The 22,520-nt window shown below is 50.8% G+C and overlaps 1 protein-coding gene across 1 annotated transcript; it reads right to left on the bottom strand.

The window, feature by feature from the left end:
- Positions 1 to 681: 681 nt before the first annotated feature.
- Positions 682 to 2,013, bottom strand: LOC132082733 (C-C motif chemokine 4-like). The gene is made up of 3 exons (XM_059487134.1): positions 1,919 to 2,013; positions 1,211 to 1,325; positions 682 to 1,079 (listed from the first exon to the last, which is right to left on the bottom strand). The coding sequence occupies exons 1-3, from the start codon at positions 1,989 to 1,991 to the stop codon at positions 974 to 976; spliced, it is 294 nt and encodes a 97-aa protein (XP_059343117.1). The 5' UTR covers positions 1,992 to 2,013; the 3' UTR covers positions 682 to 973.
- Positions 2,014 to 22,520: the final 20,507 nt, after the last annotated feature.

Raw genomic sequence — 22,520 nt, 5'->3', positions numbered from 1 at the left:
AGCTGGAGGCCTCAGGGACAAAATGTAAACATTGATTATCTGCTGCTGTGGAATGCAACAGGTGCATCTGTGATTGGTCTCATGTGGTTGTTTCTAATTAATGGCCACTCACAGTGAACTACCTTGGACAGAGAGTCCGAGCCACAAGCCTTTGTTATCATTCCTTCTTTTTCTATTCTTCGCTAGCCTTCTGATGGAATCCTTTCTTCTATTCTTTTAGTATAGTTTTAATATAATATATATCATAAAATAATCAATCAAGCCTTCTGAAACATGGAGTCAAATCCTCATCTCTTCTTCCCTCATCCTCAGACCCCTGTGAACACCGTCACATCCATCACCCATTCCTGGCTGGCTCTGCCACTGTCACAGCACCCATCACATTTTCTGGTGGCATTCCTGGCGTTTTGGGCTGCCTGAGATCCCCCTCTAAGTGAATTTGGGCTGTTAATTGGGATGGTGGCTGAGTAGCACAGGAGGCCTCCTCCTCGAGCCATGTTGTCCCTCTGGTTCTTCCCCAGAGCCCTCCTGGGTTTGGTTTGGCCCCATTCCCCCCTGGACACCCTCACAGAGACCTGGCTGAGGCTCCAGCTGCTCCTGGCTCCTTGCTGGTCCCAACACCTGGGCAGGAAAGGCGGCAGCAGGACCTGCCCAGGCCCCAGAGACTCACACACACAGATGTTTGCACGTGGGAATCGCGTTTAATTCTGGTCAGAGTTGACAAAAAACAACTGAGGAGCTGCTCCCCATTCACCCCCAGCCTGCTGCAGCCTCTCCATGGACCACAGAGGGTCTGGACTCTCCAACCTGGTGGGCTGGAAGAGGCTGGAAAAGGCTGGAAAAGGCTGGAAAAGGCTTCCTCCTGTGGTGAGGGTCATGGTGGTGGGGAGGATGTCCCTTGTGAGCTGCTCCGTGCAGAAGTGTCCCCTCTGCCGGCGTGGTGTCCCCCACAGGGCTGTCCCCAGCCACACCCCTAGCTGGGGATGGAGAAGGAGCTGACTTGGAAGCTCTGCTGGTACCTCTTGACCCATGGCCTGCTGGCCTGCGTGCAGATCTCCTTCCCGTTCCTCACCCTGAAGCTGGGGCAGAGGGGCTGGGGTCAGTGGGGGACCCCAACCCTGAGCTCCTGAGGGGCTCAGGGGGTCAGGATGGACCCAGCAGAGCAGGGCAGGGGTGTGGCAGGAGGCAGGGGTGGGTTTGGGGTACTCACATCACAGCCTGGTGCGGGCACTCGGGGCTGGTGGGGTAGCAGGCCACCACGTTGTCCCTCTTGATCCTCCTGGTCTGGAAGTTGAAGCAGCACTTGTCTGGCATGGCTGGGGCTCCTGGGGGGGACAGCACAAGCCTGGCTCAGCCTGGAGACCCCCAGCCCCTCCTCAGCCCTCCTGCCATGGCAGTGGCAGCACTTTGGGGGGATCCCCATGTGCTCTGTGCATGAAGCAAACCCGACCCCACAGCCCTGGGTTCTGTCCCTGTGCTCCATCCCTGGGTTCTGTCCCCGGGTTCTGTCCCTGTTCCTCTCATCCCAGGGTTCTGTCCCTGTTCCTCCCATCCCAGGGTTCTGTCCCTGTTCCTCCTATCCCTGGGTTCTGTCCCCATTTCCCAGCCCTGAGTTCTGTCCCTGTCCCTGAGTTCTGTCCCCATCCCACAGCCCAGAATTCTGTCCCCAATTCCCCATCCCTGGGTTCTGTCCCCCTCTCCATCCCTGGGTTCTGTCCCTATCCCCATCCCAGGGTTCTGTCCCCACCCTGGGTTCTGTCCCTGTTCCTCCCATCCCTGGGTTCTGTCCCTATCCCCATCCCAGGGTTCTGTCCCCATCCCTGGGTTCTATCCCTGTCCCCATCCCTGGGTTCTGTCTCCATCCCCATCCCTGGGTTCTGTCCCCATCCCCAGCCCCTGGGCTGGGGGCAATGCTCACTCTGAGCCAGGCTGTGCCAGCACAGCGTGCAGAGGATGAGGAGGGCACAGAGCACCCTGGACGCTGTCCCCATGCCGGGCTGTGGCAGTGGCTGAGCCGCCTGTGCTGGGGCCAGCCTGCCCCGGCTGCTTTTATGGGGGATCCATGGGGGAGGGCCTGGCCCCTGCCACGTCCCAAAGCACAGAGGGAAAGTGATACTTCATCCCCTCATCCCCTCCCCAGCCCTGGGAAAGGAAGAATGTGCTCCCAGGCCGTGCTTCTGGCACCGATGTGCTTGGGATTTTTCCTGAGCTCCAGCCCCCAGCGCTGGGGCTGACGGACAGGCTGTTCCCAAAGCTTGGCTCTGCACCCTGAGCCCCTGGGCAGGCTGTGTCCAAACCTCGTGGAGGGGAGGTGAGAGGGTTTGGGGATGTCCTTTGGATGGGTCAAGGGACAGGCAGGGTCTCCCATTGTCCCTGTCCTCTCCCCGCCCTGCAGTTTTGTATCATGGCCCTTGGGACCACCAGCCAAAAACTCCTTTACTCCTCCACCACAAAATAAACAGCCATAGAGAAACCACAAATCATAGAGAAACAGCTTCTGCCTGGTTGCATCAGGCACACAAACCCCTCTCTGCATTTTTGGGGGTGTTTGGGGCCCAGGGGGAGGATGGGCAGGTGGCTGCGCTTCCCCGCTCTCGGTGCCAAAGCAGCAGCTCATGTTCTTGGCCGTGCTGGGCTGGGAAAGAGAGGCCAGAGAGGGAATCCCTGGTGGATTTGGCCTGGCTGCAGCTGTCAGAAAAGCCCCTTCTCCCCCCCAGCCCTGCAGATCCCAGGGCGCTTCCCAGCTGCCTGCAGCTGGTGCAGGAAGGGGAGCAGCGGGAGAGGAGGAGATTGTGCTGGGAACGCTGAGGGATCCTGGGGTGATGGGGACACAGCCCTGCCCAGAATCACAGATCCTCCAGGCTGGAAGAGACCTTAGAGATTGAGTTAAACTCAGCCCCAACACCTCAGCCAAACCCTGGCACCCAGTGCCACATCCAGGCTTTGTTAAACACACCCAGGTATGGGGACTCCACCACCTCCCTAGGCAGAACATTCCAGAACTTTATCACTCTTTCTGTAATTAACTTCTTCCTAATATCCAACCTGTATTTCCCTTCATGCAGCTTGAGACTCTGTCCTGGCCTTGGGGTGCTGCTCCTGGAATGGGAATGTGTGACCGTGTTCACAGGGGTCTTAGGATGAGGGAGGAGATGAGGATCTGACTCCATGTTTCAGAAGGCTGATTTATTATTTTATGATATATATTATATTAAAACTATACTAAAAGAATAGAAGAAAGGATTTCATCAGAAGGCTGGCTAAGAATAGAAAAAGAAGGAATGAATAACAAAGGCTTCTGTCCAGGACAGAGAGTCTGAGCAAGCTGACTGTGATTGGCCATTAATTAGAAACAACCATATGAGACCAATCCCAGATGCACCTGTTGCATTCCACAGCAGCAGATAATCAATGTTTACATTTTGTCCCTGAGGCCTCCAGCTTCTCAGGAGGAAAAATCCTAAGGAAAGGATTTTCAATAAAAGATGTCTGTGATAGGAATGGGAATTCGCTCTTCTCCAAAGCCACTTCCCAGAAACCAGCCTCAGTTTTTTTGGGATGACAGTGAGGTGCCAGGGGACGCCCCAAGGGTGGTGGGAGCAGATAATTGGGGTTTGTGTTTGTCTGGCAGAGCTGAGCACCTTTTGTCATCCCCCAAATCCCCAATTCATCCCTCCTGGGGGAGCAGGGACGTCTCTGGCTCGGCCCTGGCCCAGCCCTTGGCTCGCTTTTCCCTGTCTGGATCCATCTTTTCCCTCATCCCTTTTCCTGCCCCCATGCACCGCAGAGCTCCTGCTGCAGCTGGGGCAAACACGGCCCTCTAAGGGTAGAAAATGTTCCCTGGAAAACAAAAGGAAGGGGAACAGACAGGGTTTATCGGCCTGGGAAAACCCCTTTTGATTATTCCAAGGTAAAATTCCGAATGCAGCAGGCAAAGAAGGCCGGGAATGACATTCCCAGCTCATCAGTGTTTGATACAGAGAAGAGCAGGGACATGAGCAGAATCTCTGCTCTGGGGTGGTCCCGAAAGTCCTCTGATCCCACAAATTAACTGGGCTGAAAAACATCTTTTTCCTCCCTTTATTCCCCTATTTCTGTTGCTATAGGACACGAAATAAAACAACACAGACATCCAGCTCTCTAAAGTAAAAAAGAAAGTTTAATTTCTAGCTTTAATATTTACAGATTTCCAAAAGTGACAGTAGATTAGGAGATGACAGTGCTACCTCTCCAATGACACTAAACAAATTAACAGCTTATTAAAATAATTATCAAATTTTAATATTATTAAAATTTATATAAAATTATTATTAAATTTTTCTTCCTCCATAAAAGAATACATAACAATAAGCTGTTTACGTACAGTGTGTAAAAAAGTTCGTTACAGAAATATAAATATCAGAAGGCTTAGGAAAAAATTGAAGAAAAAACAAAACAATATTGTTTCTTGGGGGCTCTGTGCTTGCACTCCTAGCTCTGGGTGTGAGACTGGGACACAAAGGGAGAGCCCTGGACAGCCTGGGACAACCCGGGACAGCCCAGGAATGCTGCCACCCCCGGGGCAGAGCTGCTTTTCCACCCTGATGCTTTATCGATGCTTTATTTCCCTCTCAGCTGATCAATAGCCCCCGGGGCAGCTGCTGCAGCTGGGGCAGCCAAAGGGATCAGAGCTGCTTTGTCAGGTCAGGGCTGTTTCTAACAAGGATTTGTTTGATTTCTTCTTCTCCCTCTTTTTGGTTTCTTCTTCTCCCTTTTCAAGCGTGGTCAGGTCAGCTTTTCCATCTGACGCTGAGGTAACCACTGAATTCACACCCCGTTGGTGCTATTTCCTTTTTTAAAAGTCCTTGTCCGGCCCCAGCCACGCAGGACTTCCCCAGCTGCTGCAGAGATGGTTTCTGCCACCAAAAAAATGTCCCCGAAAATGGGTGTCCCCTTTGTCCACTTGTTAAAAACGCCAGTCATTTGTTTTTAAAATTTTAAAAGTTTAATAGTAATAAAATGGTTATAAAAATAGTAATACAATTAGAGTAATAATAATTTCGACAATTTGAATTAGGACAAATATGAGACAACAAATAGAGCACGAACCTGAAAAAGGACCCACGTTAACAAAGGATTAACCCTTAAAAGCAATAGCTTGTTGCATATTCATACACTTCATAAAATTCCATTCAAATACAGGATTCTGTCTGGTCATTGTGAACTACTTCCTCCGAATCCTAACAGCGCCTTTGAGGTGGGAAGAAGTTCCTTTCTTCTGATAAGAGAGCAATAAATTCACTTTCTCTGAAAGATGTAGGTGTCCTGTAGTTGATATCTCGCTGGGAATCCTTTCTTTAAAAAAAGCATCCTACATAGCATCGTTTCTATTTTAACAATTTTTATAACCTAAAACTATATTTAACACAGTGCTTAAGATAATTAATACAGCATTACTTTCTAAAACAACACATATAATATTAATTTTAATATTTATGAAAAGCCAATAATAAAATACATGCATTTTTCACACCACCCACATCCCTGCAGAGCCCAGCTGGATTCTGCTCCCAGACAGCAGAAAGTGGAGATGTTTTGGGGTATTTTGTTTTTGTCCAAGGCATTGCCTGGCACCCAACTGCCCTGAGACTCCTTCCTCCTATGGGATTGAGATGGAATGAGTGCTGCCATCCTTTTCCAGGGGAGATTTCACCAGGAAAATCACAGCTAAATCCAATTTTAGATGTCAGTCCTATGGGAGGAATGCTGAGCATGCCACAGGTGTTGCTGGAAGAAGCTGCTCCAGGCTTGGACCAGCCCATGTCACCCTGGCCTACCTAATTCAGGATCAAGGAAAGGTTGGGAGTGATGTTCCCACCTGTGGGAAGTGGAAACACAGTGAAAAACATGGCATTGTGTGGCTTTGGTGTCAATCTCTGGGGGTTTGGGCTCCTCTCTTGATTTTCGAGCCGTGTCCCCACATCCTGCTGGCCTAGAGGGAGAGCAGACCCAAAAGGAAAGGGTTTGAGCCCAGAACAGTGGTGGGGACCTCAGAGAGGTGAAAAATTCCCATTTGGGATGACAATTGCTGTCCCAGTCTTCTGAGGGAAGGTGTTTTGTGGTTGCTCCCTTGTCCCTGGGCACAGGGAAGGGATTTTGTGGCTATCCCCTTGTCCCTGAGTATGGGGCAGGGATTTTGTGGTTGCTCCCTTGTCCCTGGGCACATGGAAGGGGTTTCTGGGGTTGTCCCCTTGTCCCTGGGCACAGCACAAGGGTTTTTTTGATTGTTCCATTGTCCCTGGGCACAGGGAAGGGATTTGATATTTGCCCCCTTATCCCTGGGCACAGGACGGAGGGTTTGGGGTTGTCCCCTCATTCCTGGGCACAAAATGGGGGTTTTGTGGTTGTCCCCTTGTCCCTGTGCACTGGATGGGGGTTTGGTGTCTGTCCTGTTGTCCCTGGGCACAGGGAAGGGGTTTTGGGGTTATTCCACTGTCCCTGGGCACAGGGCATGGGTTTTGTGGCTGTCCCCTTGTCCCTGGGCACAGAATGGGGGTTTTGTGGTTGTTCCATTTTCCCCGGGCACAGAGAAGGGGGTTTGGTGGCTGTCCCCTTGTCCCTGGGCACAGGGCAGGGGTTTGGTGGCTGTCCCCTTGTCCCTGGGCACAGCACAGAGGTTTGGTGGCTGTCCCCTTGTCGCTGGCCATTCCACCCTCTCTCGGCTGTTCCGAGCTGAACTCTCCCCGTTCCCCGCACATCTCCGGGTGCTCGCTGACTCATTTCCCGTGTCCTTTGGCCCCGGCATCCTGGCTGCCCCCGCAGGGGCGGCCCCGGCTCCTCCAACGCTGATTTCACACCCAACTCCTCTGCCTGAGATTGCCATCAGGGCTGGGCTGCTCGGGCTGAGCAACCCTGGCCTTTGAAAACCCCGAGTTCAGAGCTCAGATAAACCCAAAGCCTCCTCTGACTCCTGATCTGCAGCCCCTTTCCTGATCTGCACCCCAATTCCTGATCTGCACCCCTATTCCTGATCTACACCCCCATTCCTGGTTTGCACCCCAATTCCTGATCTGCATCTCCACTCCTGATCTGCAGCTCCATTCCTGATCTGCATCCCCATTCCTGATCTGCACCCCTATTCTTGACCTGCGCCCCCATTCCTGCAGTTTCCACTCTCCTCATGATTTTCCAGCAACCCGAAAGGCACAAAACAAGAAAAAGAAGGATAAATCCCAAAAACCAGCAAGGAAGATGCTCATAAAATCCTCTTCACCCAGATGCTGGGATCAAAACTAATCCAAACAATCCACACTGGAACTGTCTGGGTTTCCTCCAGGCTCCAGCCCCAGGGCTGGGCAGTGCCCATGGGATGCAGGTGATGGGTCAGGGGGATCAGCATCCCCAGGGTCTGGGGAATTCTGTTTCAGCCCACCCGAGCTGGCCCCGGCTCCCCGCGGTGCTTTCCCAGCTATCAGCAGCTCCGATCTGCCTTTGTGGCCTCGGTGACCTTTTTCACACGTATTTTCTGCCACCGCCTGACCAGGGAGGAAAAGACACCCCAAGGGAGATGAATTCATTTCCTCCAGGCCCACCCCGGGGTGTTTTCCTCGAGAATCTTCCCCTGGCATCGCTCCGAGCAGGTGGGGTGGAGTGGGTGGAGCCCCGGTGGGGACTCCCCTTCCCCCGGGCTGGAAATTCCCCCAAAATCCTCCCAGAAATATTTTCCTGGGCTGGGAGTGGGGAAGGACCTTCCTGATGTCCCCAGGAATTTGCTGCAGGGAGAAATCCAGGTGGGAAGGGTTGGAATGGGACAGCTCAGAGGGGATGAGGGAGATGGTGGGGGCGAGGATGGGGATGAAGATGGAGATGATGAAGGGGATGAAGATGGGGATGAAGCTGAGGATGATGGAGATGATGATGGTGATGGTGAAGGGGATGATGTAGGGGATGAAGATGGGGGTGATAGGGATGAAAATGAGGGTGAAGATGGGGATAATGATGGGGATGATGAAAGGGATGAAGATGGGGATGAAGATGATGAAAGGGATGAAGATGGGGGTGAAGATGGGGGTGATGAAGGGGATGATGATGGGGATGATGATGGGGACGGTGAAGGGGATGATGGGGATGAAAATGAGGGTGAAGGTGGGGATAATGATAGGGGTGATGAAAGGGATGAAGATGGGAATGAAGATGGGGAGGAAGGAGATGAAGATGGAGAAGAAGATGGGGATGATGATGGGGATGATGACGGGGATGAAGGTAGGGATGAAGGGGATGAAGATGGAGAATAAGATGGGGATGATGATGGGGATGAAGAGGATGAAAAGGATGAAGGTCAGGATGAAGATGGGGATGAAGACAGGGGTGAAGATGGAGATGATGAAGGGGATGAAGCTGGGGATGATGATGGAGATGAAGATGGGGATGATGAAGAGGATGAAGATGAAGAGGAAGATGGAGATGAAGATGGGAATGATGGGGATGAAGATAGATGGGGATGAAGATGGGGATGAAGCTGGGGATGAGGCTGGGGATGATGGAGGAGATGATGAAGGGGATAAGCACCAGCTGTGCAGGGCTGGGTGAGCCCTGTGTCCCTCTGCCATTTTTGGCCCCTCAGGGCGTTCATGGCAGCAGCCCAGCCCTGATCTGGGTGCGGTGCCAGCCCCGGCTGGGCACGGGCAGGGTTTGGGGCGCAGCAGCAGCAGCCGTGCAGGAGCTCCTGCATCCATCCCAACCATCCCTGGATGTTGTTTTCCCGGCGTCTGGCACAAGATGTCAGTGCTGCCCCATGAACGGCTCTCGGTGCTGTTCTCCGCACGGCCTGGCCGGGTCAGGGTGCTCACTGGGGTCCCTAAATCGGGGTGCAGCACCCCAGGGTCCGGATGTACCCGTGGGGACCCACCAGAACCTCTCCCTGCTGGTGGAGAGGCTCCTAGAACAGCGGGTGATGCTCAACCTCCCCTTTGGAGGCACCCAGACACCTCCAGAACCACGGGAATCATCTGGGGAGAGATCCAGGAGGAAAGAGGATAAAAAGGGAAAAGAAGCTGGGGATGAAAGAGCCCCAACCCTCTCCCAGCAACACGTGGCAAAAAGGGGGGGAAAAATTCCCTCAAAAGAGTGTTGACAAGTCTGGAGGCTTCTGGGACCTTGTGTGACCAGGAAAATAACACATCAAAGACCCCACGTCTGCCTGAAGACAGATAAAAACTCCGAGCCAAATGTTCTATGAATATTTAACTACCATCAATATTTAATGAGCAGATAGAGGGAGATTAAGAGCAGAGGGATCCATTCTCCCTGTTTGCTCCAGCCCCGCTCTCAGGGTGTTGGGGGGCTCTTGGGGTCACACTCAGTGCCAAAATCGGGGTGCAGGGACCCCAAAGGAAGGGAGGAAGCCCCTCCAAAAAGGAAAGGTTTTGTTTTCCAAGCCTCACTCAGAGAGAACTCTTGACCTGGGTGTTGTAAAGCCAAACCAGCCAGCCAAGGAAAGAGCTAAAAGTCTTTTTGGAGAATCAGGATCCAAAAAAGCATCACTGCCCATCAATGGATTGGCTGCTGAGGGCAGCAAACGCAGCTGGAGAGTGCAGAGGCTGGGTCAGGATCCAAGCTCCAGCTTTTCCAGGGGGAAGGGAAAGCTTTGTGGGATCGTGGTGCTGCTGGGAGTGCTCAGTTCGGGATGCTCTGTGAGGCTGGCCTCGGTGGGGGTGAGCTGGAGGTGACTTCTCCTCTTGCTCTGGATCCATCATGGATACATCCATGCTCTGGATCCATCCAGGTCCATGGATTCATTCTGCTCTGGATCCATCCAGGTCCATCCTGGGTCCATCCATGCTCTGGATCCATCCAGGTCCATGGATTCATTCTGCTCTGGATCCATCCAGGTCCATCCTGAGTCCATCCATGCTCTGGATCTGTCCAGGTCCATCATTAATCTATCCAGGTCCATGAATCCACCCACTCTGGTTCCTACCAGGTCCATCATGGATCCATCCTGCTCTGGACCCATCCAGGTCCATCATGGATCCCTCCATGCTCTGAATCTATCCAGGTTCATCCTGGGTTCACCCTGCTCTGGATCCATCCTGCTCTGGATCCATCCAGGTCCACATTTGTCCCTTTTTAGGCTTCAAATCCCCCTCTTGCCCCGGTGCCTAGGGACCCCTCCAGCTCTTGGCCACAGCCATGGGGACAGGGAGGTGCCTGCCTGTCCCCATGCCTGTGTCTGAGAGCTGGAGGGGTTCCCATCTCTCATCTCTCACCTGCTCAGCCTGGATTTAGAGCCCATTTTTTATGGGATTTCCCTCTTTGGGAGCTGCCTTGGCTGGAGGGGACTGGAGAGGGCAGTGAGAGCCAAGCTGGGATGGGTTTTCCCTGTGCTGTGGCCGGGACATGAGGGATGATGTTGTCATCTTATTGCAGGGGTTCCACACCGTTGTCTCCTTATCAGAAAAGTTTCACGCCTTGGTGTTTCGCGTGGGCATCTCCTCAGAGCACTGACTTTTTCTTCTTCCAGGGATGTTCCAAGGAATATTCCAAGGGATATTCCAAAGGATGTTCCAAGGGATGTTCCAAGGGATATTCCATGGGATATTTCAAGGATGCTCCAAGGGATATCCCAAGGGATATCCCAAGGGGTATTCCAAGGATGTTCCAAGGGATGTCCCAAGGGATGTTCCACTGGATATTCCAAAGGATATACCAAGGGATATTCCAAGGGATGTTCCAAGGGATATGCCAAGAGATGTTCCAAGGGATGTCCCAAGGGATGTTCCAAGGGATATTCTGAGGGATATTCCAAGGATGTTCCAAGGAATATTCCAATGGATATTCCAAGGATATTCCAAGGGATATCCCAAGGGATGTTCCAAAGGATATTCCAAGAGATGTTCCAAGGTTGTCCCAAGGAATATTCCGAGGGATATCCAAGGAATATTCCAATGGATAGTCCAAGGATGTTCCAAGGAATATTCCAATGGATAGTCCAAGGATGTTGCAAGGGATATTCCAAGGGGTATTCCAAGGGACGTTCCAAAGGATACTCCAAGGGATGTTCAGCTGGCTGCTGAAACCCCTGCACCAGCTGCTTTGCCACCAGCCCAGGCTGGTCTTTATTTCCCCCTCTTGCTTTCCATGGATTTCATTTTGATTTTGATGGAAATGGATTTATTTTTTTCCCCCCTACCACAGCACACAGATCTGGCTGAGCAGTGGGGATGATCCTGGGGGGGACCCTCACCCTTCGCAGTGAATCCAGCCATCCCCAAATCTCCTTTAGCCACCCAACCCAGCCCATTCCCCGCCGTGCCCTGGGGAGTTGGGCATTTCTCGGGATCACTGGGGTATAAAATCTCTCCTGGGTCGGGAGGGGAGTGGGGCTGAGCGTGCAGGACCTGCTGAGCCCTGCCCTGCTCCCAGATCTGGGCCATTCACCACCACTCGAGACTTTTAGCGCCCCGAGCAACGGCGTGTTCTGCTGATGAGTTCTTTCTGCTCCAGTAATTACAGTGAGGAATTTGTCAGAACGAGCTTTCGAAAAGCCTCCTCATCTTGTTCTGATTTTACCTGGAGTGTAAAAAGTCATTAGTACAGTAAAACAGAGGCTGGGCTCGGGCGGAGAGCACGGCACACTCAATATGCACTGAAAAAAAAAATTTAAAAAAAATTAAATTATTGTTTTTCTCTTCTCCTCAGATGGAGTTTTCTTTCATTGGAGTTAGCAGGATGAGGAGGTGAGGCCGGAAGGTGGCTGGGCATGCTGGGATGTGCTTTGTCTTTCCTGGGGTCTGCTGGTCCCCTCTGTTAGGAAAATTAATCCACAAACACCAGAGGTTTATGTCCAAAAAGGAGACAGAGGAGTCTTTTACTTTATTTGAATAAAGGGAGAGGCCGTGGGGCATTCCCCTGGGATCTCTCCAATTTTTGGAGGATGCAGCCTCCTTTTTATCCCAATTTCCCAGCCACATTTCCCTTCTTTCTTTCCCCATTGCCTGAGGTACTTGAGAGGTTCAAACTTCCAAGAACACCTGATACAAAAGGTTTCTTTCTAATGTATAACCCTCCCTTTTAATTTTTAATTTTTACTGAATTTAGGGGTTTTTCCTCCCCATTGTTTCTTTCCTTTTTCGATGTCCAATTTCATTTGTCAGCAAACCTAAGGTTTATTTGTAAAAGCAAATATCTTTTTCCATTCATCAATCAGTGGAATTATTCCCATTGTTTATCTCCCAGTGCTGGTTTTATCTCCCAGCAGACCCACAGCTTGTTTGTAAAGACAAATCCGCCATTTCTCACCTCTGTCCCCACTACTGGGGACGATTTTGGTTTCACCCTCTCCCAGCAGCTTCTCTGCCTTCTCTGGAGCCTGTGCTGTCCCTGGAGAGCAAATCCAGTGGAAAACTCAGCGGGTTGATGTCCTGGATGGCCTGGGGCTGCCGGCGAGCCCAGGGTGGGGAAAACCCCTCCTGATCCCAGCATGGCCTGGAAATAGCAGCAGTCGTGGTTTCAGAGCCTTGGGGCTTGGGTTTCAGGATATTAACAGATGTCAGCCAGAGTCTGGGGAGCTCAGGCTTGAAATGAGCCAGGAGACAGAAAAAAAATCATATCAATAGCACAAAAAAAAAGTGGAGCTGAGGACGGGAGGAGTCGGGGAGTGGGTGTCAGCAGCCTCCCTATTTTTGGCAGGGAGATGCAGCCCTCTGGGAAGGCGTTAAAAAACAGGGTTTTAAAAACTTTATGGTCGAAAAATAATCAAAATTTAGCAAAATATAGGTGGGGTAAAGAGGATTTGTCATCCAGAGCTCTCCTCCATCTGCCTCTGTGGCACCACATCCATTCCTGGTGCTGCTTTGTCCCTGTTCTGCCTGAAACTGATGGGAACTTCCACCCCCATGGCTTTTGGGGTTTTTAATTTTTTAATAGGTTTGAAAAAAGAGGCATATCAGTCTTGGGCCCCAATCAAAGCATTTTGGGTTGTATTTAATTAAATGATAACTTTGAGGGCTGAAAGGAAGGGATGTGAGGGGGGCTGCTTGGATTTCAGGGCATTTCCAGCATCCCTGAAGGCAACTTGGAAGTGGAGAAGGGATTTCAGGACAAAATCTCTCCCTCTGACAGTGTGAAACCCAAACTTGTCAGATTTCCTCTTTCTTTATTTCATGAACAACTGGGCCAAGTTTGATGGTTTTGGTGTCCTCAAATCTGGTTTTAGGGCCCAGAAATCCTGGGGACTGGCAGAGCACTCCCTGGAGACTCCTAGGTGCCAGGCTGGAGTTTTGGGTGCTTAGGGAAGTAGTTTAATTTTTTAATTAAAATAATTTTTAAAATTAAGAAATATAATATAATATAATATAATATAATATAATATAATATAATATAATATAATATAATATAATATAATATAATATAATATAATATATTTTTCCTATTCTATTTATAATATAATTTTAAATTAAAATAACTCGGTAATTATTTTTGTTATTTTTTATTATTTTATATTAATATGATTTTTATTAATTTTGATTTTTTTATTAATATGATTAATCCACATGCACAACAAACCCCAATTTCTGCTTTTCCATTTCCTTTCTTGAGGAATTTTGGAGTGCCAGGACCCATTTTCCCCTTTGCTGCACCCCAACTCCACACACCTGGAATTGCCCTGCTCTTCAATTTGCAGCACCCCTGGTAAACATTGATTATTCCCTCTGCTAAGCAATGCCGTCCCATTGATAAACATTGATTATTCCCCCTAATCAGCAACGTGCTCCCCCATATCTGTGCGTGCTGGGAAGGCAGGGCTGCCTCGTGCTCTGCTCCTGGGGTAAATGGCAGGTGAATGAGATTAGGAGCTGGGAGTGAGCCCTGCCTGAGAGCCTTAACTGGCAATTCCCAGAAAAAGGCAGGGAAATAATTCAATATCCCCCGTGTGACGCCGCCGCGGTGGAGTCAGGCTCGGCCCGTGGGGCAGGGAGCCTCCAGAGGCATCCTTGATTCCATCAGCACCATGATTGGGCTGCAAACGGGGAATTAGGAGCGTTAATTGGGAGATTTGGGGCTGGCAGGGGCTGTTTGCCTCCCCTCCCCTTTCACTGCTGCTGGGAGCCCCCAAAATTCACCTGCAAACCCCACTGAAGGCTGGCAGGCACCCTGAGGTCATTTGGGGTGTTTGGGGTGCCAGCCAGGAGCAGCTCTCGCCCAGCTCCTGATTTCATTTTGCTGGAAACCTGGCAGGAGGGAACCAGACACTGGTTCAAGGTCAAATCCAGCAGCTTTGGCCAAAAAGCAGGAAAATAACCCCATCTGGGTGATCCAGAGCATCCCAGCCCGCAGTCCCAGAGGGGGATTTTCTTTCGTGTCTTTGCCCAAAGCCAGGGCCAGAATTCAGCTGCAGTCATGGAGGAGCTGCCACCCCTCACTCCTCAATTTCCACACCCCTCTCCTGGATTTTCCAACCCTTTTCCCAGCCCTCTCCTGGATTTTCCAACCCTTTTCCCCAGCATTTTGGCCATTTCCCCACTCTCCATCCTCCTGCTCCTCCCTCCATCACCAGGATGAGGAGAGGCTGAGGATCCCTCAGGAATTTCCCATATTTTATTCCCAAAAAGAGGAACACATGTCCCCCTTCAGGCACAGAACCAGGAATTCTGTCCTGAGGAAAGGGAATTCAGGGATTTTTCTCAGGATAATCCCTTGCAGCAGCTGCCCTGGTGGGATGAGCCCATCCTAATCCATCCCATCCCAAACCTGTGCCCACAAATCCTCACCAGTGCATCCCATCCACCTGCCCACTGGTTTTACTGGGATTCTGCACCTTCCCATCCCTTTCCCAGATCCTGCAGCATTCCTGGATGAAGCAGCAGTGATGGGAGAAGGGAGAAGTGACTAAAAAAATGTTTTTAAGGACCCTAAAAGCCACTTGGAATACTCTCATTTTTCCCAGCAATAAAGCTGGGATATTACCAAAATCTCTTGCTATCAAAAGCTGCTGGTAAAACTCCAATCCACCAGTTATGAAATCCAATATTCCTGCCAGGAATTGCTCCCTGTGTGGATCCAGGCTCTTCTCTGCCATCCCCCACTGGGCAGATGCTCTGGGATTTGATGGTTCGGCCATTCCAGGGGGTTTGGCTTTGAATTTGAGGGATTTTGGTCAAAAATCCCAGGGTGTTTGGCTTCAAAATTTTTTTTGAGTGAAGGCAGGTGACAAAGGACACCCAGGACAGCACCTCAGTCCTTTTGCAGAGCCCTCCAAGGCTGTTGGATTTTACAAATCCTAACCCCAGAATGCAGATATGGGGACTCTGCACTCCCAGCTCCATGGGAGGAAGATGAGGCTGAGGAAGGATGGGATAACCCAGCAGCTGCTCCCTCTGCTCCCAGAGGGTCTGAAAGGGTTGGAAACATCAGCAAACCCCTCCCCACAGCCAGCCCCATTATCAGGTCGATGGAAAGGATCGATCAGACGCTCCCCAGAGGCCCTGGGGGCTTTAATTGAGCTGTGCCCACCTGTAGCCAAACCCTGAATCATTTTTGGCCAGACACCACTGAGGGCAGGGGAGTTTTGCTGAAAAACCTCGGAGAGAAATCATTGCTAGAAACCTTCAACAGCAGAGCTGGCCAGAAAATGCTGATTCTTTCCCCAAAGACAGCCCAGCCATTATCCCACTGGAGAATCCTCCCTCTCTCCTGGCTGTTCTCCACCCTTCCCTTGTGTGGATTTTTGGGGGCTTTTTAAATTTTATATTAAACAGCTGCTGCCTATTGAGCGGGAAAAAAAAAAACAAAACAAAACAAAACAAAAAAAAAACAAAAAAAAAAAACCAAACAAAAAACAAAAAAAAAAAAAAAAAAAAAAAAAAAACAAAAAACAAAAAACCAGAAAAACCCCAACCAAACAAAATGATGTTGCAGGAGGCTCTTTTGACCCTGCTGCTATAATTATTCCAGACTCCAGCACTGGTTGTGCTTCAAATGCAATTTTCCCCGACGCCTCCCAGTCCTGCCGGTGGCTCCTTCCCGTCGGGTCCGCGTTTGCAAATCCCTCTGCACGGATTTCCCGGCAGATTTTGCCCCTCCTGAGGGGTTTTCCCTGCTTGTTTCAGGGATATTTTGGGTAATACCCAATTCCTGCTGCCATTCCCTGGTCCTGGAGAGGAAATCAAGAAGCCAAACCCATCCCTGCTCCTAATTCTGCTTTTTCCACCCTAAATCCCAGCGGCCTCACTCACACAGGGGATGTGCCCCCTCCATCCCCACCCCAAGGGGTTAATCCTGTTAGCCCAGAACCAGCTGGGAAGATGCTAAACGAGCTCCTGAAAAATTCATGTTCCTAAATGCTCTTTCCAGGGGGGTCCAGGCGGGATGGGACCGGCCCCAATCCCAGCTGGGATTGCTAATGGCAGCCGGGGACGGATTTTCCTGGATCCTGTTCCTGTTCCAGCTGGGATCCCGCATCCCCCTGGCCATTATGGGATGCCCACTAGGCTGACCCAGCTGGTTCTGCAGCTGCTCCATCGTTATCCCGCTGGACACGGCAGCCGGGAGGGAGCTCCGGGATCAGAGCCAGGCTGGCTCCGCTTCCCCGAGCCTGGAGGGCACCGGGAGCTCCGGCCTGGGCAGGATTTGGGGATTTGGGATGGGTTTGGTCCCTCCTTGCTCGGGGAGATTCCCCTGGGAAGGGTCAGGGTTAAAATCCCCCGAGGGAGGCATAGAAGGAGAAGGGGAAACCGTCCCTGCTGGTGGTGTTGGGGTTTGGGGTTTTGGATGTGTTTGGGTGGGTTTGGGGGTGCTTGGGGAGGTTTGGGGTTTTGGAGGTGTTTGGGGGTGCTTGAGGGGGTTTGGGGTTTTGGAGGTGCTTGGGTGGTTTGGGGTTTTGGAGGTGTTTGGGTGGGCTTGGGGATGCTTGGGTGGGGGTTTGGAGTTTTGGGGGTGCTTGGGGGGTTTGGGGGTTTTGGAGGTGTTTGGAGGAGTTTGGGGGTTTGGAGGTACTTGGGTGGGTTTGGGGATTTGGAGGTGTTTGGGGGCATTTGGGGTTTTGGAGGTGCTTGGGGGTGCTTGGGGTTTTTGGGGTGCTTGGGGGCATTTGGGGGGTTTTGGAGGTGCTTGGGGGCATTTGGGGGTTTTGGAGGTGCTTGGGTGGGTTTGGAGTTTTGGAGGTATTTGGAAGGGTTTGGGGTTTTTGGAGGTGCTTGGGGGGTTTTGGAGGTACTTGGGGGGTTTGGGGTTTGGAGGGTTGGGGGGTTTGGAGGTGCTTGAGTGGGTTTGAGGTTTTTGGAGTTTTGGAGGTGTTTGGGGGGGGTTGGGGTGCAGCAGAGTGCCTGGCTGGGGACACAGGTGACACTTATGGGGGTGGTGGGACGCCTGAGCTGCCACCAACCCATGGCCAGGATCAAACTGGTCCCAGGGTACCCCCAAAAAACCAAATCAGGCTGTGGGATGGAGCAAACTCATCTCAAGGCACCCCAAAAACAAATCAGGCTGTGGGATGGAGCAAATTGATCCCAAGGCACCCCGAATCAAAAAACCAAAATCAAAAAACAAATCAGGCTCTGGCATGGAGCAAACTGATCCCAAGGCAGCCCAAAAACCAAATCAGGCTGTGGGACAGAGCAAAGTGATCTCAAGGCACCCCGAAAACCGAATCAGGCTGTGGGATGGAGCAAATTGATCCCAAGGCAGCCCAAATCAAAAAACCAAAAAAACCAAAATCAAAAACCAAATCAGGCTGTGGGATGGAGTAAATTGTTGCCAAGGCACCCCAAAAAATGAATCAGGATTTGGGCTGGAGCAAATTGTTCCCAAGGCACCCTAAAAAACCAAATCAGCCTGTGGGATGGAGCAAACTGATCCAAACAAAATGGTGGCTGGTCCTCACTGTGCTGCAAATCCCCCCTCAGTCCCTCCAAAATGAGGATAAAATGAGGTGCTAGTCCTCACCATGCCATAAATCCCCTCAGCCCTTCCAAAATGAGGATAAAATGATGTTCTGGTCCTCACCCCACTGCTCCCAACCCCAAATTCCCAGCCCTGATTTCAGAGGAGCTGCTTTTGAGCTCACCCAGTGCTTAAATCCAACTCCAAACCTCTACGTTTTAATTTTTTTTTTTTTAATTTTAAACCCAAAACAAACAGCAAGCCAAGGGAAGAAACTCTCTTGTTGGCCTCTGTGGCTGCCAAGATAACCAACCCTCCTAACGAGCTGCTGTAATTAGGTGCTTTGATTCCCTGGTGCTGGAGGAAGGGAGTGCTCATCAATTCCCTGGGTTTGGAGGATGTTGGGATGCTCTGTTTCCATCAGGGAGTTCTGGATGCACACAAAACAGTGATTGAAACATTGGGGAACCCATCCTTGGTGTTTTTTCCCTCTCAAAATAGAGGTAAAAGCAGAAATGGAGAAATTTCCCCATGGGATAAACAAATTTTTGGAAGGAAAAGGGAAATAATGTCACTGCTGGTCTATTGAGATGTTCTCCTCTGAGACCCCCTCCCCAACCCCCAATATTGATAATAATTGATAATATTGACTTTTAAAATCAGCTGAAATATTAAATCCCTCCGTTCTACCCCGAAATTAATATTTTAATAGAATATAAAAGTCGAGGCAGGGATGGAGCCGAGCAGTAAAAGTGAAATGAAACATTTTTATCTCGCAGGAAGGAGCGGCTTTGGCGCCACTGCTTTGCCTCTTCCTTCCGCTCCTTTTATGGGGCTATTAAAATATTCATTTTAATATTATAAATATTGCATTCAATACCTAATGTGTCTTTGCACTCTTTGGGGCACCCAAAAGTCAGACCAATTTGCTGGGATGTGCTCAGGAGTGAAGTATTGAAGTATTTCAGCCCTTTTTTTTTGCTTTTTCCACCCATTTTTTTCTGGGAGGATGGAGAACCTTGGGGTGGCCTCTGGGACCAGTGACAGAGCCATGGATCCACGGAATAAATCATTAATCCAGCTGGACAATTAATTCCAATAAAAGGCTTTTTTTTCTCCCCCCTCCATCTCCTTAGAAATAATCACATAAAATGAATTTATGGCAATTACGGGATTCCTCTATTTCTGCCATTATCAGATGGATTTCTGGAAGGGAGGGAATTGGGATGTATTTTTAATCATGTTTTAGGATCAGCCACTCAGGATTCAGCTCTGGGGCAGGGCTGGGATGCTCCTGCCACTACCAAGGAATTTCTCTGCGTGCATTATTGGAAAATAATGGGAAAAACAGAGGCTTGGAGTGAGGTTTTCACTCACCTGACACATCCCCAGGGCTGGTTTGGATTAATTCTTTCTGGTTTATGAGGGATTTATCTCCTTTGGAGGGTCCTGGGAGTGAAAAAAGAACAACTCCAGGTGCAAAGCTCAGCGCTGGCTCTTGGCTTTTTTTTTTGGTAAAACCTCCCAAAAATAGGTTTTGGGATGTATTTTCATGCATCCAGAGGAGTGGTTTGCACACCAGGATCTCTCCTTGCTCTCCATGGATTCATCCCAGCAAAGCCTTGCAAACAGCAGAGCTGGAGAGAGTGAGACCGTGCCTCAGTTTCCCCAGGGAAAGGGGACGTGTCTGTCTCCCTCCCGGTGCCACCCCCGGAGGTCCCCTGGCAGCAGCGACACCTCCAGCGCGGCTCCCACAGGGATTAGGGTGATTAGCGCCCTGTTATCCCAGCGATTAGTGGGATTAGGGCAGGTGAAACGCCGGCCGGGGATTATTGCCGGGATGGAGAGGCCGGCGGTGCTCCCTGCCCAAGCTGGCACCGAATCCTCGTGGGATTGGGATTTATCCACGTGGGAAGCGCCTGCAGCCCGTCCCACCCTGCTCGGTGACAATAAATGGGGTGATTGTAGGGTTTTGGGGAGTGGGGCCCGTGGGGTGAGTGGGATGGAGCTGCTGGCCCCGGGGGGATTTGGGAATCGCCATTTGGGAATCAGCATTTGGGAATCAGCATTTGGGAATCGCCATTTGGGAATCAGCATTTGGGAATCGCCATTTGGGAATCGCCATTTGGGAATCAGCATTTGGGAATAACCATTTGGGAATCGCCATTTGGGAATAACCATTTGGGAATCGCCATTTGGGAATCAGCATTTGGGAATAACCATTTGGGAATCGCCATTTGGGAATCGCCATTTGGGAATCAGCATTTGGGTATTTGTCCAAACCCAATCATGCCTGGACATCCCTCCGTGGCTTTTTTGGGATAACTCCTTGGAAAATCCATCCGGAAGTTTTTCACCATTTAGGAATCACCGTTTGGGAATTTGGTCAAACCCAATCCTGCCTGGACACCCCTCAGTGGTTTTTTGGGGATAACTCCTTGGAAAATCCATCCAGGAGTTGCTCAGGTGTGTCCCCACAAGGACATGTAGGAATCACCATTTGGGAATTTGTCCAGACCCAATCCTGCTTGGACATCCCTCAGTGGGTTGTTGTGGTTGTTTTTGGGATAACCTTGGAAAATCCATCCAGAAGTTTTTCCTGCCTGGACATGCCTCAGTGGTTTTTTTTTTTTGGGATAACTCCTTGGAAAATCCATCCAGAAGTTGCTCAGGTGTTCAGATGGGTCTCCACAAGGACACGTGGGAATCACCATTTGGGAATTTGTCTAGACCCAATCCTGACTGGACATCCCTCTGTGTTTGTTGGGTTTTTTTTTTTGGGATAACTGCTTGGAAAATCCATCCAGGAGTTGCTATGGTGGATCCCCACAAGGACATGTCGGAATCACCATTTGGGAATCACCATTTGGGAATTTGTCCAGACCCAAACCTGCCTGGACATCCCTCAGTGGTTTTTGGTCTTTTTCGGGATAACTCCTTGGAAAATCCATCCAGAAGTTTTTCCTGCCTGGACATCCCTCAGTGGGTTTTTTTTGGGATAACTCCTTGGAAAATCCATCCAGATGTTGCTCAAGTGGGTCCCCATAAGGACACGTGGGAATCACCATTTGGGAATATGTCCAGACCCAATCCTGCCTGGACATCCCTCCGTGTTTGGATTTTTTTGGGATAATTCCTTGGAAAATCCATCCAGGAGTTGCTCAAGTGGGTGCCTACAAGGACACCATTTGGGAATCACCATTTGGGAATCACCATTTAGGAGTTTGTCCAGACCTGGACATTCCTCAGTGTTTTTTTTTTTTTTTGGGATAATTCCTTGGAAAATCCATCCAGATGTTTCTCAGGTGGGTCCCCACAAGGACACGTGCGAAATTGTTCTGGGGTTACGTTTTGCCCTTCCCTGCCTCAGCTCCTGCTGAAATGAGGGGATTTATCTCTGGCATCTCCCCCTGGCTTTGCTCCTCACTCGGGAGAGATCCCAGCCCCCTCCAATGCTCGAGTCATAAATAAAATCCAGCTGGGGTAAAAATACTCCTTTCTAGAACGGCTGGAAAAAAAATAAAAAATCTCCCAGCGGTGCTGCCAAGAACCTGCCAGAGGCACGGCGGGAACGCGGGAGGGATTGCACCCAAACATTCCTCTTTAAAAGCCTCATCCATCAGTGGGAAAAGCATCCCGAGGCGGGGAAGGACAGGGCACCATCCTCGGTTTGCCAGGGCCCGTTCTGGAGTGGGGAAATTGAGGATTTGTCCCACCTGGGCAGGGTGGGGAGGAGATCAAGGGCTGGGTGGTGCTCAGCTCAAGAGTCAGCCCTCCCCTTCCTGAAGCAATTGGGAGATTGGTTTATAAATTATGGGATTTTTATGGAAACAAGCCTGGGAGGTGGTGAGGCCACTCCAAAACAATTCCTGCAGAATTCCAGGTGGCGGGGATTGAGGTACATCCCATCTCCCTCCTCCTCCTCACCCTGGTGTTGTTCCCAAAGCTCTCCCAGCAGCACCCAAAGGTGCTGGGGACCCTCGGGGGGGATCCATCCTCATCCTCCTCATCTTCCTCAGTGCTGCGGGGCCGCCTCTTCCCGGGGGCATCCTCAGCTCCTGTCACCGCTCAAGGTCAGTCCCATTAATTGCCGTGAATTATTTGGGCGTTAATGGAGATGTCTTGTGCACTTCCACCGCCGAGCGAGGCTGCCAGGAGGAACGTGCTGGCCGAGCTTTCCTGGGAAAGGGAGATGGGAGGGAATGGATGGGAGCAGAGCAGGGAGAGGGGAGGCACCCGGGCTTGGTGTGGGCAGGAAAACGCAGCCAGCCCTGGTGGGAATGGGGTTCAGACCCCAAAATGCTCTCACATTCCTGTTGGGACGTTGAGGGGAATGTGGCATTGCCAAAAACCCAACTGTGCCATGGCTCCAGCAAGCTGGGATAAGGGAATAAGGGATAAGGGAATAAGAGATGAAGGAATAAGGGATAAGTGAATAAAGGATAAGGGAATCCCTCCCCAGCCGTGCCAGGAGCATCTCCAGGCCCTGCAGGAGCCATCCCAGGATGTGCCCAGGTGTGGAGGGCAGCAGGGGGGCACAGGGGGTCCCAAACACCCCCAGCCTGTGTGCACAGCCAGGAGGGGTGACAGGGCTGATCCCCCGGGTGGCACAGAGGGGACAGTCTGCAGGTGTGGCACAAGGAGGGGACAATGTGCAGGTG

Source organism: Ammospiza nelsoni, chromosome 21 (genome assembly GCF_027579445.1).
Source record: "Ammospiza nelsoni isolate bAmmNel1 chromosome 21, bAmmNel1.pri, whole genome shotgun sequence".
Taxonomy (NCBI): Eukaryota; Metazoa; Chordata; class Aves; order Passeriformes; family Passerellidae; genus Ammospiza; species Ammospiza nelsoni.
Note: the sequence above shows the minus strand (reverse complement) of the source record. Positions and strands in the feature narration are given on the sequence as shown.